Source organism: Lygodium microphyllum, chromosome 9, assembly GCF_053477565.2.
Source record: "Lygodium microphyllum isolate KBCC chromosome 9, Lygodium_microphyllum_v1.1.10, whole genome shotgun sequence".
NCBI classification, from domain to species: domain Eukaryota; kingdom Viridiplantae; phylum Streptophyta; class Polypodiopsida; order Schizaeales; family Lygodiaceae; genus Lygodium; species Lygodium microphyllum.
In genome coordinates, this window is record NC_141143.1 from 96752712 (window position 1) to 96772170 (window position 19459).

At 41.4% G+C, this 19459-nt stretch overlaps 1 protein-coding gene across 5 annotated transcripts in view; it reads left to right on the forward strand.

The window, feature by feature from the left end:
* The first annotated feature begins 1029 nt into the window (after nucleotides 1-1029).
* Nucleotides 1030-19459, forward strand: part of LOC148031326 (stretch-activated cation channel MID1-like) — a 68856-nt gene continuing 50426 nt past the window's right edge. The window contains exons 1-2 of one of the 5 annotated variants that reach the window (XM_087684843.1): nucleotides 1030-1210; nucleotides 18868-19021. In XM_087684843.1, the coding sequence (XP_087540969.1) occupies nucleotides 18967-19021 (55 nt within the window). In that variant the 5' untranslated portion in view covers nucleotides 1030-1210; nucleotides 18868-18966. The other 4 variants (XM_087684847.1, XM_087684845.1, XM_087684844.1 and 1 more) reach the window with 4 other exon arrangements.

Consider the following 19459-nt stretch of genomic DNA (forward strand, 5'->3'; position numbering starts at 1 on the left):
TTACTCAATTGATTAGATCAAGAGATTCACCACTTCACAATTTAGGATCCTCCTTATCTCCAAAAGGAGACAAAATTCATTACATATAGAAGTGTTGGCCACTTTCAGGCTAATGGATTGGCCTAGCAAAGACAAGCAATGAGATAAATTAATCACATGGCTTGATTGGGGTTGCAGACAATAAATGATGTTGTCATTTTTAGGTAGCCCCATCTTTATTCTTTGGAGTACTTAGAGGCTAAATCTAGATTTGATTGTCCTTATAGGAACAACCTCAGCAATATACTCCATTGCTTGCTCAGCTCTTTTCACCTTGGCAAGATTTTGATGTTTGTGAAACTTGATAATTTTCATAAAAGATCAACATATCAAATCTACATAAAAAGGACAATAGATGGGCTACTAAGAAAGCCAATAAAGTATGACATGATCATGATACAAGAGAGAAATGGCAAGATAGATTTCTACACAATGAAAGTCTAAGATTCCTTATCATGAGAAAGTGTTTATATGGAGGTTGCTTATCGAGGGTCTTCACATTGAGGATGTACTACATTCTCGCAAGATCTCACATGGTCGACGTATCTTTTGCATTACATGTGATGATATATCAATTCATCTCTTCATCTATTGCCATGTAGTAAGATGGGTTTGGAGCTTTGTTTCTTGTGTGGGGACCTCAATGACTTAGCAACAAATGCCCATCTATTCCTAGATCATAGGGAACATTCATCATATCTCTAGTTTGCAATTTGATCATCCTTGCCTCTTCTATTTTCTCAAATGGACAGCTCTTTAGCACATTTGGCACACTCGTAATGCCTTCATTTTTTATTCGGTCTCGAGTATCCATGGTCATGTGGCCCATGTTTGAGGATTATTGTTATGGCAAATCTCTTCCATGGTATCGATTGACCAAGTCCTCCCTAACATGACTCCTCCTTAGTGGATATTATTTGCTCTACTATTATACTGCCTACATCATATTTGTGCACTATGTTTTGGTAGCCCTTTTGGCTTGACTCATGATTGTTGGGATTTTCATGGTTGGCGAGAAGGCCTGACGTAAGTACTTTCATTTCATTTAAGCGTCTTCATGAGAAGAGAGAGAGAGAGAACGCTCGATGGCGATCTGTCGTGACCCGCCTCCTGCACCACCCTGTCGCACTCCGGAGTCCGGCCTGTTCGACCTGCGCGCAGACGGAATAAGGTACTGCGTGTCCCTGTTTCTGTGCGTCCGCCTGCAAGAGCGAGAGAGAGAGAGAGAGAGAGAGAGAGAGAGAGAGAGAGAGAAGAGTTGACACCGCGTGTCCCTGCCGTCACCGGACCTGCGCGTCGCTGCCGCCGCCTGCCATCGTCTGGACCTGCCCGTCTCTGCTGTCGCCTGGACCTGCGCGCGCCGCGCCCTGCTGGAACGGACCTGCGACTCGTTGCGTTAGTCGCTTGTGCCGTTACTTCGCGCCACGTTGCAGACGCTCACCAGATTTGTCCACCCTGCTGGCCTGCGGTCCTCCTGATCGTGCTCCTCCTGATCTGCACAGGCGCTGCGAACCCTAATCTCGCCTGTTTTTTACAACGACAGAAAGCGTCATGTTATGGCCAGGTATTCTGCACCTGCTGCCCCTGGGTGCCACACTTGCACGCTGCTCTGCCGAGAAGTGAGAGATGGCCTTTCTCGACACCATTTAGGAAATGGGAATGACCAACTTCTGCCGGATTCGGATGGTGATTCATTGGCGGAGGATTCCAGGCAGTTGACAGAAGGGGATGAGACAGGTAAACATTAGAATATATTGGTTGAAGATCGGCTATTATGCCCCCCAAATTTGCCTCAGCCAGAGGTCCAAGCTTTGGTCCACAACCTGATAGGTCTCTTCAGTTCGTGTTGGCGACTGCCAATCATCTTATGTCCGATTATGTTCATGTTAATGAGAGTAAAGCTAACTCTTTTCCAGAAGGGGATCATGTAGATGCAGTCATGGGAATGGAATTGGTTCTATAGCAGATTGTTGCCTTCCATGAGAGGGCAGCCATATTTTATTTTACAGGAAGGACTTCCTTGATTACAAGGATTTGTACCTGGGTGCAGTCTTTGCTTGTAAATGTTCAATAGTGCCATGAAGATGCTCTAGGACATATGCAAATCCCTCTTGTTGAAGTGATTTATGATGGTCCCAAGGGGTTTTTTGAGATGCATTTTTGCTCCTGGGAAGTGCTGTAATTTATCATGCAGCACATCTCTTTGTTTTTGGATGGGTAGCTGGTTCACATGGTTCGTTGGAGGCCCATGGCGGAGTTTCAAGAGGTGTTGAGACAAGTATGCCTGATTTGGGTGGAGGTGGTTGATTTCCCTACGCATCTTTGGAGACTCCTCCCTTTGGTCTTGAGAACCTTATGCGATATGTTGGTAGAGCCTTGGCTAGCTTTCCACAATCGGAATAGGGCATGCATGCTTTGGGACACAAGAAAACCTCGCTCGATCAAAATTCGTTTTCAAGTTCCAGGATTGTAAACCTTGGTTTATGGGTTGAAATGGGCTACTTTTGCAGGACATTCTTTCCGATGCGGCCAATTGGATCATTTTATTTCGGAATGTGACAAAAATTCGGTGGTTTTGCAGCAATCTATAGATTCAAACATGGACATGCAAGACCACCACTTTCTCCACATATATCAGCAGCCTCAAGTTGATCTTGAGATGCCTTCCCAACATGATTGTGATGAAGGTAAGGAGGAGGTTCCTCAAATGGGCCCTGAGCGTACTTTCCTTTCGGTTGACTGGGATGTGTCTTCTCGGGAGATTCTTGGGTATCGGTGGTTAGATGTAATGCAAGACAAGCTTCTCATTCTGTCCACTCATTGCCACACCCTATCTTTCAGACCTTTCAATGCAGAGGTAGGGGGTTTTACATGAATCCTCAATCTTCACGTGCTCCGATTAGGGATGATAAAAGGAATTCCAATTCTGTTTTGCGCTTTGATGTGTAGGGGAGGCTTGTGTCTCCTAGGGATGTTTTTCGTTCACAACAACAGCAGTTTTCTTCTCGTGGTTCGATTATTGGTTTGCAAAGGCCAGACCTTGTTGATGTTATCCGAAGCGAGACGGAAAGATTTTAGGTAGCTAAAGCTAAAGATGTAAAAGGACAAGGAAAAGCGGTGGTTCAATAGTTTTCTCATTTTTGATTTATTATGAGAATTACTTTGTGAAATGTGAAAGGTATCTCTTTGGGCAGCAAGCAATATCGGTTGTGAAAAGTTGTGTTTGCTAGAAAGTGGGATGTATTTTGTGCGGTGGAGCATAAACATCATGCTTTGGTTGGGCAGTTAGTGGGCATTTTCAACAATCACAGTGTATGGACACATTATTATTATGCAAGACAAATCGTTGATTATTTTATTCATTTGTGGAGAAGTTGGCAAGTTTTTGATTAGGTCAGCTAGTTTTTTGAACGTTTGCATTATTTTTTTCTATTTAGGCTTCAATGGCAGTTTGCCCTCCTTACTTGTTTTTTAGGTGTTGGTAGGAGAGATTTGGCTTGAGGAGCTATATTGACAGCCCTTGTATATCTACCCTCTTCATTTCAGCATTCATTGACTGTAGATTTCTATGTTATTTTGTCTCTTTTCTCTCCCGCTTTTTCTCGTGTTCATTGTCTTTCAATCTTGTCCATATGCTTCTACATTTGCTGTACTCTGATAAGTCTCTAGGCTTTGTAGCAATAACTTTTTTCATGGGTCCTTACTTGGAATAAGGTCACTTACAATAAGCTTTATCAACACTTCTTTGCTTTGACTTTTTGGATCTATGATTCCCAAATGACCCTTAGATTTGGGTTGGGCTTCCGTCTCATTGTTAGGTTAGGATTCAACAGAACATACACACACACAATGCAAGGAGGATGTGAAACTTTATTTCTTTGCTTAGCATTTATTAAAAGTTAATCAAATGTGAAAATGTGACTTGCATATATGAGATGCAAGTTAATTATTTCAGTGTGAGGACCTTGAGGTATTAGTGGAATGCCAAAGGTAAAAGTTGTAATATTATGTTTAATAGGTACTGGGTGGTACCCATTGTCAGATTTGGGCCTAGACCAATTTATTGGCCACTAGTATGAATGGTGACATTAGAGATTACACATTAATTAATTAATTAATGCCACCATTTTCTCATGATAATTAATTAATGTTAGTGGTAACATTAGAGTTTATGCATTAATTAATTAATTTTTTCAATTTTCTTGCGATGGAAGTCTGGAATTTTTCTCTCTTTGACATTCTCTTTGGAGTCTCATCCTACACCAATTTCTTAACTCCCCTTTAGCATTTTACTATAGTTTGAGTTATTAAAGGTGGAGATATTTGGAAATCTTTGTTGTAAACCCTAAATTACAACAAAAATTAGGGTTTGATAACCACCTCAGGATACATGCTTAAAATTAAGGGCCCAGGACTTGAATTCTAGGAGTTGGAATTAAAGTATTTCAAGGAGATTTAAAAGGCCAGTCAACCAATGTCAAGTTGGGGCTAAATTTGTCTCGCAAAGAGCAAGGTGAAGGCCAATTCGCAAGCAAACCTTGCTGGTCAGATTTGATAGGAAGAGATACTTGGATTAGCGGAGTAGATCAAAGAATCTCAGTTGTACTCCATCCATTTGCAATAAAAGCTAAATAAATACAAGGGGTGCCAGTTTTGGGGCTGATAGGTTGTCCATTGTTCAAGATTAAAGTGGTGAAGTGTGTATTTAAATTTATATGAATTAATTACTTGCTGTAACTAGTGTTGAATCAGGTTAATACCACCCTATCCGAGGGGGGAGACTGGTTTCAAGGTTCCATTTTCAGGATACCATCAACTCCCTTAAATTGGTGGGCTCGAGGCACTTGATTGAGGGTTAGAAGCACTGTTCTAGTGTTGAAATTGTTTTTAGCTGAGCAATTATAGCAAGGATGTCTTTAATAGTAAGATGGGATCAAGTAGTTATGATGCATCTCATTCTGAAAATGCACATAATGAAGGGAAAACGCAATGCCTAATCTTGGAACAGGCTTACAACATGGACAATAAGCTTATAATGTTGGTTTAGACCAAAATGTGGGTCCTTCTAGTCTCTCGAAGTTGATGATCAACAAGAGGAAGAAGAATTTGATCACCAGTGTAAAGATCAGTTGACGACAGTAGCTAAAATGTTTGTGCAATGGGCAAATAATCCTCAGTTCATGTGCTTTTTGAACCCCTTAAGGAAGGGCAGCAAAGGCAAGAAGAGGAAATCATCTTCAAGAGTTTTGGGACAGCAAGACACACTGAAGGAAGAGCCAAATGCAATAGCACCATACTCCAAATGTGGGTAGTGGGCATAAGCAAATGATGCTAGTGGGGTGATTGATGCATATGCAAGGCTAACTTGAAAATGCCATTCCAATGCTTTTTGGATAGCAAGGCATGCATGTAATGATGGGGCGGCCATCGTGCTTTGGTGTGGCACTAGTTTCCGTGCTATGGTGGGTTAGGGACTACATATGAGGATGTCTGACACAACTCCTTATGGTATGTAGTAACCATTGCATGGTGTGCAAGGCTCAATGTATTCGGGTATGATTGGTAATATGCATAACCCCATGTATAGCAACGTTGGCATGATGCTGGGGCACAAAGTGGCAAGATTGGCAATGCATATATGCAGTCCATTGTGTTTGGGACTCATAGTATTAATGTTGGCCATGCAAATGCTCCAGATATTGTTGGTCATGAGGAAAAATGCAGCCAATAATATACATGCACGAGGGAAATGCAACTATTTAACTTTTAATCAAATGCTAAGCAAAGCAATAAAACTTCACGTCCTCATGACAGACCAACCCCTTGAAATCCTTGCAATTGTCCTCGATGATATTGCAATGTGGCATAGCAAAACATATTACACTAGAATTTTCCAAAATGCATCATAGTGGCTAGGATCATATGGTTTCACATGCTTGAGAGAATAGAACCTCTCTATCTTTTATCTTTTCAAATCTTGCTTTTTCTAAACATAGCAATACATAATCACCCTCTATAAACTGAAAAGCATGTCTATGGCGATTAGCTGTGTTTTTCTACTTCTCTTGTGACCTTTGAAGATTATACTTAACCTTTACATAGGTTGCATCCATGTTTTCAGTCTTGTCTTTTCAAAACACAGAAACATATAATCATCCTCTGTAAACTACAAAGCACGTCTATGGCGATCAATTGCCTTCTTTTGCTTCTTTTGAGACATTTGAAGAGCATACTTAACCTTTGCATAGGCTACATCTATGTTTTTGACATACCTATTAGCCTCAAAGATCTTGTCCTTTGTATGTAAAATAGGGGAGGCACTTTCTTATCTCCTTTCGTAACCTCAAATTGAGCTTTGCTAGTGGAACTATGCTTTGTATTATTGTGTGCAACTCTACCAAAGGCAAATAGTATTCCCATTGTGACTTATACTCAAATATACAACATCTCAAGAGATCAAGTGTTGAGCTAAAACACGCTTTAGAGTAGCTGATAAACATTTTTAAATTACCCCAAAACATGCTTAATTAATGAAAAACACAAATTTGGTGCGTGGTTCGAGAGAGTTTCAGTGGTCTCCCAAAACCCTAATTTTTTGGGACATTCAACGTCTATAAATAGATAGACTGCCCACCATTCACTCTTATCCTTTTGTGCAGGTTTTTGACTCTACCGTGTAGATTTCAGCCATTAGCCACGTACCATTAGCTGTCTAGCCATGACCGACTACAGCCCATCATTATTCACCCCTAGGCAGTTTGCTTTCAACCATTGCCCTACTGTTTGGAGGTCTCCATTTGTTATTGGGTCATCATAGCACTTGATCAGACTGCGTTTTCAGCATATGGTGCCAAAGGTGACAGGCTATTGCTCTCTCTCTCGATGGGCGATTGCTGCAACACCTGTGTTTTTGCTGTTCAACTTGCCATCTGCATCAACAAACACCTCTCCTGTTGTCTCCTTAGTTCCCTAATACTTTGGTGATCAATATTTTGTGTTTTTCGCACTTTGACTTGTAGTCACAACTCTTGAAATACGTCTCCGGTGGATATCACACTCTGACATTGCATTGCTTTGCCCTTGCCCTTGGGCATTTTGTACACTTTTACATTCATTTATAGCATTCATTCACTTCAGAGTTTCTTCTCTTTGTGTTTGTCTCTATGTTTGAGTTTGAAGTTTTTGTGTTTTGCATTTTGTGTTTTGCATTTAGGGTTTGAGTTTTGCTTTCTCTCTGTTTGAGTCTTTGTGTTTCAGTCTCGGTTGTACATGCTGCGTTTCCTCAATGGAAATCCTAGCATATCTTCACATGGTATTAAAGCTAATGCTCTTCTAAAGAGTATCATGCGGTGATTGTGGAGGCTAGTCTTTATGCAAGACTCATGCGCAACTCAATTTTGACTCATAATGTCTCAGGTACCTTCTTCTTTGGATCCTATGATGCCCTATTAAGCTTCTCCATCATTAGAGGCTCTGAGAAGGCTTTATGGTCTCGAGAAGGAGGTAGACATACCTTCACCTTTTCTTCTTCTCATTTTGGTCATCTTATAGATAAAGAGATTGAGGAGTACTTATGCATCATGTACAGTTCGGTTTACACTCCTACAACGAGTGCTACTACTCCATTTGGATTGATTGGTGAGATTGGCCATCTCTCTGATCTTGGAGGGACCATAGCATTTGACAAGTGTGGTGATCCATATCCTCTCTCTCTGTTAGGCCTTATGTTAGGTTTATATGAGCCAAAACCCTCTCTTACTTTTTCTTTTGTTGTGCAAGATCGAATGATTTTCAATATGTTATATGTTAACTTTAATAAAGAAGGCTCTCGAAGTAGATACCTTTTATCAAGTTTATCTTTACCAGTTGTTTCATTTTAGCAAGTTAACCACACTTCTCAACTCCTTTCCATCCCACCACTATCTTCTCCACATTCTGATCTTCTTACATCTTCATTCCAAAATCTTGGATTACATTCCGCTTTCGCTCAAAGCACACTAGGGGTTGGATCTTCCATTTCCGCTCCTAACACTTTCTCTTTCTTCATTCCACAATCTACCTACCCTCCATTCACTCCACCTCTCTGTGCATTATTAGGGGAAATACCACCCTTTAACACTGTATCTTCTACATACCTCCACTTTACCATATTCTTCCACTTTGGGACGGTTGTGATGGGCATCCCCCTCACTATCCTCGGCCACTTACAAATCCTCTACGCGACCTTTTAGATACAGGGATATCCATTCTTTGCTTATGGACCATCGTCACACATCCCTTGGATCACTTCTACGCAGGAACTTCGATCTCCACGTGTCCCTATCCCTCTACCTTCAGCTCCACAGGTGGTTACCATGCCCATATCCAATCCGCCCTTGTTCACATTTGGATTCGCTATGCACACTTCTCGTATGCCTAGTGGGCACTTTGGAATTACTTTCCAAGTGTACTCTACTCTATCTTACTGTCCTCCCTATTCACCCTACCCCTATTACATACCTTCTCCATCTCTTAGCACTACCTCTCCTGTTGCAACTTGCAACGGTCAAAAATGGCTTCATAGATAAGACTCGTTCTAACGGGTCAAATTTCACCACTTGGTCGAACTTCATGCAACAAGTGCTTGAATCTTAAGGACTTTGTGACCTTGTCGTTGGTATTGAATAGACCCTTGATTAGCTCACCCTGACTACATTCATTAATGGAGAGTTTGTAATGAGTGCTAGTTTTTGTGCTATGCGAGGCTGCACGATGAAGTCCACAAGAAGTCCAACACACACATCTATTCAGAGGTGCGAGGGTTGGTTGCCTCTTCTTTAGGAGGGAAACCACCAGTGGCAAGAACTCGCAAGATGTGAAGGTAAGCCAAGACAAGGGTGACACTATTTCATATGATGGAACCAAAGAAACACAACCCCTTTGGCAGCAAATTTCTAAGAAAAATAGGTTTTGTACACACTGGTAGAGATCGGGCCATGTGGACGATGAGTGTCGTACCAAGGCCCAAGGTCTTCCTCCTAGAAGACCATCGTAGACTGTTGTGACTATCTCCACTCTGGCCAGCCAGCCCAGTGGGGCTATGCCTCTTGCTATTGCTTTATCTACTCCATTTGCCCTAGTGGCTACTGGACATATAGCACGTAGACAACTTCAACAGTATATATCCTTCACTACTCATGAAGGCTTAGTTGATTGGTTTGCTAGTAGCTCACCTATTGCACTTTACACATCCATTCCTAGGGCATCCATTGCATATTCTAGGACTACTCTGCCTTGCTGTATGTAATAGTGGCCACACACTTAGTCTTTTCCTTTTTAGACTTCCGTTGCGTACTTACGTACTCATTGCATTGCACTCAGTTTTATTTTCTTTAATTTTCACTTTTGTTTTTTAGGCATCTCATTACTCACCTCTATGCTTGCAGATTTTCTCTCTCTTTTGTATGGGTTTGTATTTCAGTGAAGGGCTAACCTATAGGCTTGTACCAGTCCTTCTAGAGCTGGAGAAAAGAGATGCGCGTTGTTCCTTTCATGTTTCCATCTACTTGGAGTTTTGCTCTTTTACTAGCATGGAGATTTTCTCTCTCGTGGTAGACCGTGTAGCATCTCTCTTGATGCTATCATGGCAGTGACTTCTATTCTTGCTCTTCTAGCAGGGATGCTTGATCATCTTCATCCATACGGCTCTTTTTTCTTCTTCGGCATCGATCTCTAGGTTTAGAGGGGGTTCCAATCCTTCTTGGTATTCTATAAGTTTCGGTACTTGTCTTCGACATCGAGCTTCTTTGTACTAGGATGCTTGGGCAAGCGAACAATTCTCCGACACTTTCCAAGGGCACTTGCTGCATGAGGATTCTTTAGCATGTAGCATACCTTGCATCCCATTGTGTAGAGCACCACTGGTCGGATCCTAAGCTATTTTCATTGGCCAATTACACCACGAAGCATGCTGATCTTTGATTTTACCCCATGCTTTGCATAACTCTGTAGCATCATCATTGGGCTAATCACTAACAATATGTGTTATCAATCCAACTAATGTTTTGGGCGTCTCATCCTTGGGATCTTCCAGATTTTTTGATTTTCTAGCTTGTTGCCTATTGGGACAATCCTTAGCCATGTAACCCTCCTGTTCACAAGCAAAGCATTTATTTGCAGCTCTTAATTCCCTACGTTGTACAACTGATTTCTAGGCCTTGTTGGTCTTGTTGTTTTAACCTCTTTTTAGGCTGATTTTCAAATTTACCCATTTTCTCAATCTTTGACGACTCCTTATTTAGCTTTTTCCCACTTTCTTGGAAGCCTAAATCTTTCTTACGTAGCAGTGCATTAGTTGTAGCAGTAGTCTCTATGAGCCAAACATGCTGGACATGGTAGATTTAATGCAAAAATCCCTGATTCCCTTGGGTATCCCACATATATACTTTTCCACTTGCTCATGAAGAGAAACTTGACGATAAGAAGTTATTGGCAACAAGGTATCCCAAAACTAATTATTATAATGTTCCAAGTTCTTGCATTGTGTTGCATCAAGCTTGTTCCAAGTTGTCATAATGTCCACCTTAAATGTACTAGTCAATCAATTTGATGCAAATATTTGCTTGAATTGTATCCATGTTGATGGTGCTCTACCTTGCATTAAGAGCATGGACCACCATTGCAATGCATTTCCCTTCAAGAAAGTGTCTGCCTTCCAAATCTTGAGGATTCGGTGAAGTTTTCTCTTGAATAAGCTGCATCAAAGTGTTGATTAAATGTCAAAGCTTTCAACTTAACTTGTGCACCACTGAAGGATTCAAACTTCACCCCTTCTCCACGTGTAGAAGTGCTCTAAATGTAGAAAACACAAAATCAATCGTACAACAAAGCACAGGCTGATAAACACAAAACATAGTTAGGGTTAGGTTTAGGGTAACTCAAAGACAATCAACACAATGAATAATAAAATGAATGAATAATGAATATATAATGCTCATGCAGCAAACACACTATGTAATGATTACTGGACCTCGAACTCTCATATATCTGGAATCAAGGTAGAGATTATGAGCTGTAGAGTATAACATTAGCTAGGATAGTCCCTAGGAAGGGTGTCTAGAAAGCAACATATAGTATTCTGCTCATGTACGCTTCCAAGGCCAATGTCCCTATATGATTGGTCTCCCTACTATTAGTGTGTGTTTTGAATCTTCCGGTCGTGTCTCCCTTAAGGGTTCAAGTGGTGGCTTCTTATAGCCATGTCCATCTTCCCTACTTTGAGTTCCTCCCAAGACCATGGTTGATTATTGTTACATGTCCAATGAATACTAGATCTTTGAATCAATTCCTCAAGTTGTACCATTCATGGGCTAGGCTAAAAGGTGTGAGCTACTTGAAGTTTCTCAAAGACTACCACTCCCGGATCCGGAATTGCAGCAAAGGCAGTGTCTAAGTATTGAACACCAACAAATGCAACCAAGGAAGGCTAGATTTGATGCAAATGACAGTGCAGGAGAGAGAAAGACTATAAATGCATATACATGAGGAGAGAGAAAAACGGGGGAATAGCTATTAGGTGTAAATGCAGCCTATGGAAAAGAGAGAAGATTAGGGCTGCAGTGAGAAACTATAAAGGTAGTCTGTTGAGGAGAGAGAAGAACAAGACGACAGCTCTAGAGTCCAGACTGTTGGCGACAACACCATATGCTAGCATTAGCATCAAATGCAACACATAGAAAGTTTGGAACATCCAAATTAGGGTTTTGTATGTGGAACATAGTAACTCTCTAGGATCGCATTTCATTTTAAAATAAGAAGGTTTCTTCATTAATTAAGCGTGTTTTGAGGCAGTTTTAGTCAAGTAATGCATTTTTAGCTCAACATCTCCTCTTAGGCCCAAAATAGAGCCATGAGAATTAAGCCCTTGACATTTATTTTCTATTGCCCCAAGGCGTTGCACCCCAAAGTAGCTAGGGCATTGGGCAAAGTGTGTACGTCGACTGCCCAGTGACTTACCAAGACTACAGATGCCAAGAGGACATATATTTTTGAAACCTCACTTAACATGTGGATTAATTTTTAATCACATGATTAAGTAAATGTTGCACATGTGAAGTGCAACTGGGGTTAGAGTAAATTTACGAGCCCGAGATCCAAGAAAATCACAGGATGTCAAAGGCAAAAGTTGCTATAAGTTATGTTGCACAGGTACTTGGTGGTATCTGGTGTCAATTGTTGGGCAAGGTCATTCATTTGGAAAGTGTAGTGACAAAACTGTGATAATACTTAGGTAGGCCAGCCAAGAGTGTAGAAACAAGAGAAGCATTAGGAATAATCTCATGAATATTTGCAAGCTGCTTTGTTATATTCTTTACGTGTATAATATAGGCATCTACCGAATTGCCCTTAGTCATGTACTCCATCTTAAGCTATTTATGCAAATAGGCCACATGAGACTCATTGCGCACCTAACACAAAGAAGCCAGTGTTGAGCTAAAATAAACATTATATGCTGAATTAGCCTCTTGAAGAGCACCAAAAATGCTTAGTTACTAAAAACCCCTAGGAAGGGATGCAGTTTTGTTAGAATTTGCCAATTCTATGGGTAGTGTCCAATATTTTAGTTAGTTGGTTTGTAGTGTGAACACAATACATTAACAAGTTGTGTCACCACTACCAAAGTTAGTTCTAGAGTTAAATTAACTCTAGTTGAGTTACGGATAGGTCTAACTTACTTAAGACCTATTGTGCTTTCGTTCTATCATTCTAACACTTGCATCTTTTGAGTCTGGAATTGCTGCCCACTCTTGCTCATTGTCTTGTGTTTACTCGCTCTCTCTCTTCCTCCCATTTTCAACATTTGGTATCAGAGAAGCTTCTATGTGTGGACTTCGAACAGCCATCGTCAGCCGGTGCCACTCTATCAAGGTCCTACTCTAGCTAGCCAACGTTCAGCTTGAGGAAGGGAAGTTGCTGTTTTGGAGGAGGTGTTGCTGCTGTTTTCAGCCTGTATGCAGTCCCATATGTAGTCTTGCACGCAACTATGCACACACAACCTCTCTCAGCCTTGCTCATAATATTCTCAACCTTGCCTGCTATTTTCTCAGCCTTGCTCACAATTTTCTTAACCTTGTATGCCATTTTTCGCAGATCTAAGAAAAAAATGCAGAAACGCTAATTTTCCAAATTTGGGGGTTTTCGAAAATTTCTGCAATTTCTCATCCGTTTGACTCGCCTCATATCTAACATCGAAGGAATTTTCAAATTCTCACACTTTGTGCAATAAATTTGGGGATTTTTTGCCAACTTTTCCAATTTCTAAAATTTCTTGAATTGTGTAAGAAATTTAGGGCTTTTCGGCCTAGAGGCTCTGGCATGCTTCACGAGGCAGATTCCAACTACCATCCACTATAGAAATTTGAGCTGTAAGGTGTAAAATTTTTTAACATCTTTGAAATTTTAGGAAGAAATTTGGGGTTTTTGTTCGACACGCATTCCAAGGAAGATAATAGGAGGTACAACAACATTAATTTGTTGTGATAGTTAGATTTGGTAGCAAAATTTGGGGAAATTCAAAAAAATTAGTGAGACTTAGTATTATTGTGGATTTTTCTCCATTACTGGTAGCATGGCATGTCATGGAAATAATGAGCAGAGCAACATTCTTGGTGTCCTCATTTAGGAGGACAAACTTGATGGCACAAACTACTTGTTGGAGTTTTATGGTTTTCAACCTTCTCGTTGCGAAGGACTTGTGGGACTATGTAATAGGTGATTTGCAGTGACCAGGAGATATTGCATCTCAAAAACCTTAGCATAATGCTCGAAGACAGGTTGCTGGTGCTAGTGTTGGTGTTGCCCCTTCTACGGAGGATCAGAGGAAATGGGGTTCGAAGGATGCACATGCACTTTCTTTGACTGCATTGTTAGGAAAAAGGGCTATTATTTTGCACATTCAGTCTTTAGGACCTCAAAATCAGCATGGGACATACTTGAGCATATATTTGCAGCTTGCAATGAGGCCAAGATCTCCTATCTCCACAAGGAGTTGGCCAATGTAAATATGGATAAAGGTGATAGCATGACAGATCACCTTACTCACATACAGGATTTGCGGGAGCAGTTGCTCTATTGATGAGGTTATTCAGGATGCTGAATTGGTGAACATCACACTAAACTCTCTTCCAAAGTCATATCTTGGTTTTCACACCTCTTTGATGTTGTTATTGAGGGGGGGGGGGGGGGGAAACAATAGGCTCTTACATTTGTGGAGTTGGAAGGCCTCTTGTTGCAAGAGGAAGAGACTTGAAAGAATTGCGTTTAGGTGATGTAGCTATGCTTTTCGAGTTCAAAGGCAAAGGTAAAGTCAAGCAAAATGCAAAAAATACAGAAGAGGGTGATGCTAGACAGCCATCAAATAAAGCTGTCAAAGACTCATAAAAGTCTAAAAAGAAGGGGAAATGCCATCATTGCAAGAAGCCCGATTACTATATTGATGAATGCAGAAAGAGGTTGGCCAAAGAGGAGGACTCCGGTTTGGCTGTCCAGAGATATCACAAATCTATGGATAATGATGCTTCAACCAACTTTGTGGAGGAGGATTATGCATTTCTCACTTGCCCTTATGATTCTTCGATGGCTGATTCAGCATTTAATGCTGTTGAAATGCAGCAAACATGGCATTTTGATAGTGGAGCATCAAAGCATATCACTTTCAGGAAGTGTTTCTTTACGTCTTTGCATTCATCCCCTGCTGGGAAGCATGTTACATGTGCAAACAACAATAGTTTGATGTATGTGGCATTGGGACAGCCACTATTATTGCTGCAAATGGTTCTAATTTTATTCTTCTAGATGTCTTATTTGTGCCTCCCATTACAAAGAACTTGTTGTCTATCTCTGCTTTTAATAAGCATGGCTTTTAGGCCATCTTTGAGGATGACAAATGCATTGTTAGAGATGGCGAGATGGATTATGCACTCAGGTTGTCCATCACCTTGTATTTTTGTTGGATACCTATGATAGAGAGTCTCATGATGCTTTGGCAATCACTACTCTTTATCCCGCTATGCAGAATGCGGAATATGGTATGCCCGCTATGGACATATGAGTTTTGGCAATTTGATGACCCTTTAGAGGTGTCATGTGGTAGATGCATTGTCTCCAATGGAGACCCCACCTCATCATGCATGCAAGGGATGTATTTTGGGTAAAATGCATAGGTTTGCCTTCAAAAGGGATGGTGTAGTGCGTGGTCCCACGAGGACATGTGCAATTGGGGTCATCTTTACTTTGTTACATTTATTGATTACAACTCTTGGTATACACTGGTGTATGGGCTGAAGGCCAAATCTGATGTATTCATACATTTTAAACATCTTGTGGAAAATCCTCCCAAGATCCTCGTTATAATAAAGGTGATTTAGAATCTTGACATTGGTAGTGGTTCCCTGACTCCTTCCAAAAGAACTAGGTGCATTGTTGTATGATCCTATAGAGTGGTGCTAGCTGTTGATGAATCTATTCCTCTTATCCTCCAAAGCCTCTATCATTTTAAATTCACCACCAGCTATCCAATGATCAACATGAGGTAGAGAAAAACTGAGGGCAGAACTGTCTTCTTTCCTGTTTGTCATTAGGGTCATAATTGACCCATTGTTGGATAAGTGTCTCATATTCTATCATTAACACCCATAGGGCATCACCATCAACTATCCAATGATCAAAACAGGCAAAGAACTACTGATTCCAGAACTGTCTTCTTTCCTATTGGTTGTTAGGGGCCTAAATGACCAATTGTTCGATGAGGGCCTCATCTACTATCATCAACACCAACCCATAGGGCATCACCACCAGCTATCCAAAGCTCAACACAAGGTAAAGATCAACAGAGGCCAGAACTGCCTTATTTGGTGTTGGTCATTAGGGGCATAAATGACCAACTATTTGATGATCAGCTCATCTTCTTCCATGAACCCAATCTTGAACTGCATGAAACTAATGCTCACCTACACAAAATATAGACCCTTTCCTGAATCTTTGTGGCACCTAGTGTTGGAGCCTAGTAAGTGAGGCTCTGCCTAGGTGCAACAACTTCCCATTGCATTGGGATGGATATCTTGTTTTTTGAGAGGTTTTGTTCATGTAACATAAGAAAATTCATTGACCCTCCAACTGATGCTCTATGAAGATCCTATCTCACAAGGTTCTGACCTTGGAAAACAAACACTTGCAAAATCGTCGAATGTTTCATCAGAGGATCCTCATGTGGAGCATCTAAGTCTCTTAGAATGGTGTGGCTCCACAACCCACACCTATCTTCTCTGCTGCATGGAATGGAAATCATTAGAGTCTAAGGAATCATTTGAAGCTGCATCCTCTAGCTCCTCTACTTGCCACCCTCTATTGTGTGGCCAAGATTTGTGAGACCAACTCCACCTCATCTCTCCGCATGAGGGGAATTCCCTCTCCCTGTTGAGTGCCAAATGTGTAGCGTGCTTGGGTTCTTTGATAATTTCCACTATTTAATCTGGCTGCTGCTGCTCCTATCCTTGTCTCTCTCTTTGTCTCTGTTGTCATCTCCACTATCTAGCAGTGTGTCTTCTCTGCCATTCTCTCTCACTCTCACATGGCAACAAGGGCCCTTTCCCCTCGGAACTCAAAGGAGGCTTTCTTACAATCCCCAAAAGACCTTCAACCTTACCTAGACATCTCTCAAAAGCATTATCTGTACTTTCTCTTCCAAAGTTCGAATGTAGACCCTCCATGAATTCTAGTGTTTCTGATGATCCAAACCTTCTTTAATACTACTCTAATTACAGTCCACATTTTCTAGGACATCTCATTCATGTTGCCTCTATCTCCAAAAGGGCTCCCTGGCATTTTATATTATAATGGGTGCTTGTGTGCTTGCATTGAACTTCTCAAACTTCTGTCTTGATTCTTCTAGCAGCCATACATTCCCAAAACAGTTGATACACCTAACCTTTTTTTCTGCAAAAGTCAATATAGGGAGAAATGCCCCTACTTTCCCAACTCTATCCTTGGTCAGAAGTTTCTGCCAAAGGACCTTCCAAAGTAAAAGGCTGACCATATTGGGAGAGGTAGACTTCCAAACCTCAATATTCTTTCACTTCCAAATAGTAAGAGGCCAAACTTGTCTCTTCTGATGTGTCCAAGGGTATTCTACTATAAGCTGGCCTACGGTCTACCATCCTGCAGGCAAAACACTGCATTGGGAGGCTAGTAGAGTTTACCATAGGAAGCATGTATCTCCCATGAACTAATGGGATTCTGATGGATCGAGGAAGGGAACCAAGTGACGAGTTAGGAACCATAGCCCTAACTAATGAATGTTCAGGGTGCCCCTTCAGTACTACATCTGCAAAGGTTCTATCCCTTTCTTTGAATGACATACCCAAAAGATTGACCAATCTATGCAAGTAAGCACAAATTAATTGTTGAGGCTAGGAAAGTAAATTGTGATAGCTGTGCCATTAACAAGCATGGAACAATCCCTGCCTTTGACGCACCTATCAAAGAAAGACACTTTAATCTACACATCCAGCAGGCTGGTGGCAAGCATTGGCTGGACTGCTCCGGAGTCCTAAAGCTGACCCAAACACACACCTTCCCTTGCGAGGCTACTTTTGTAACCCTCCAGGGGTGCCTTTGAGAGATTCTTGCATCATATCATTCTCAAGGAGTTTGCTCATGGTTCAGTCAGTAGGCCAGAGATGACTCCTGCAAGGCCACTACTCGTGATCAAACTTGATCTGCAGGAAAGCATTGGACACACAAGCTGTGGGTGCTGCATTGGAGTCCCTTGGGGAAGAAGAGGGAGTGACTATTTTTTTGCAAATCAAGTTTCTCCTTCATCTTGTTGCTGTGGGGTAAGAAGGGCAGAGGCCATTGCTTGGAATAGGGCTGCCAATATGGGGTGTGTGAAAAAAGGAGGCAGGTTGCTGGCAGGTGGTACTGAGGCAGCAGTACATTGGCAGAAGGTGGAGAAAAGGGGGACAGGCAGCTGCGCAACCGGCTCCCTGGGCAGCAGCAGGCAGAGCCAACAGCATGCAGGTAAGGGTTGGAGGCGGCTGGGTCACCAGGCTGAGAAATGGGGTGTAGAGGTTCAGGCAGGTGGCTGGAGACCCTGGTGTGGTGGTGCAAGCAGGAGGCAGCTGGTGGTGGGCAGGATGATGTTGGGAGTATGGTTTGGCAAGCGGCGGCAGGAGACAATGGAAGTAGCTGGTGGCAGACAAGAGTGGAGAAGCTGAGGACTACATGGCTGGATGACAGCAGCATGGCTGGAGGCTGGCATTGCGTCAGTGGCTGAGCAGCAGGGTCACTACTTATGGCACTAATATTGCTATTGCATAAGGTTCTTTGTTTGGCTGGTAAGTGTACACATACTATGATTGGAAACTATGCCATCTGCATCAACTGTTCTTTGTAAATAGTGGTACTACTTTTTGGTAGTAATGATGTGGTTGAAGATTTAGAGTATGCAGTACTTTACTATGTATAATATAATGTATGGTTTGAGCTCAAGTGCTCCTCTGTGGACACAGCTGGTTGTCAAATTGTTCTGAACTTGTTGTCTGTAGTGTATATTTGTGAATGTTACAATGACTGCTTTTAAATAAAAAAAATATTGAAGGAGACCTCTTCTCTAAGGGAAAACCTCAAGACAGCTTGTTCTGTGTGTGATACTCCTGAAGACTTCAATGAACAGTCTTGAATAACTCAACTAGAATGCACTGGTTTACACGATAGCAATTGACAGCACTTGTTAAAGCACTATTGATTTTAATTACACTTTTTACCTAAATAGTTCTGACCTCTGCTGTGCAGGAGCTGATGCTTTCAATTCTGTTCATATTGAAGCTTGGATTCATATTGTAATAGTACACTCAACATGGTCTCTTGACTTGGGATACTAGACAATAAGCAATGAAGTTGAGAGCCTGTAGTTTGTGGCTTTTGGGGGTTGTGCTTGCTAAGCTTGGTAAGTATAAAGTGAGATTCAAACCTTCCCAAAACTTTTTAAGCTCTATTTCATTTGTGGGCAAGCGCAAACTTTTATCACATTGTATTCTGTTTGAAAGCAATCCTTGTCATGAACCATTGCTCTTCTTGTATTGGCCCATGAATAACAAGGCTATAATTAGATAAATAATCTAGTAACATACAGAGCTTGGCAGTTTCATATGATACGACTGCCTTGTGATGTATGTTTAAATTTTTTTGTTGAGGGGAAGGGAGGGAGAGACAGTGAAGTAAGTCGGGATGAGAAGTCGAAGGAAGAAGTATCAAGATGAAAAAGAAAGAAAGAAAGAAAAAAAGAAAGGAAGTCTTGTTAATGGCCAATGAAGCCAAAATGACCAATACGAATAAAATGGTGAATGCAACTTATCCATGCTGTCTCTTCATCAAGGATAAACAA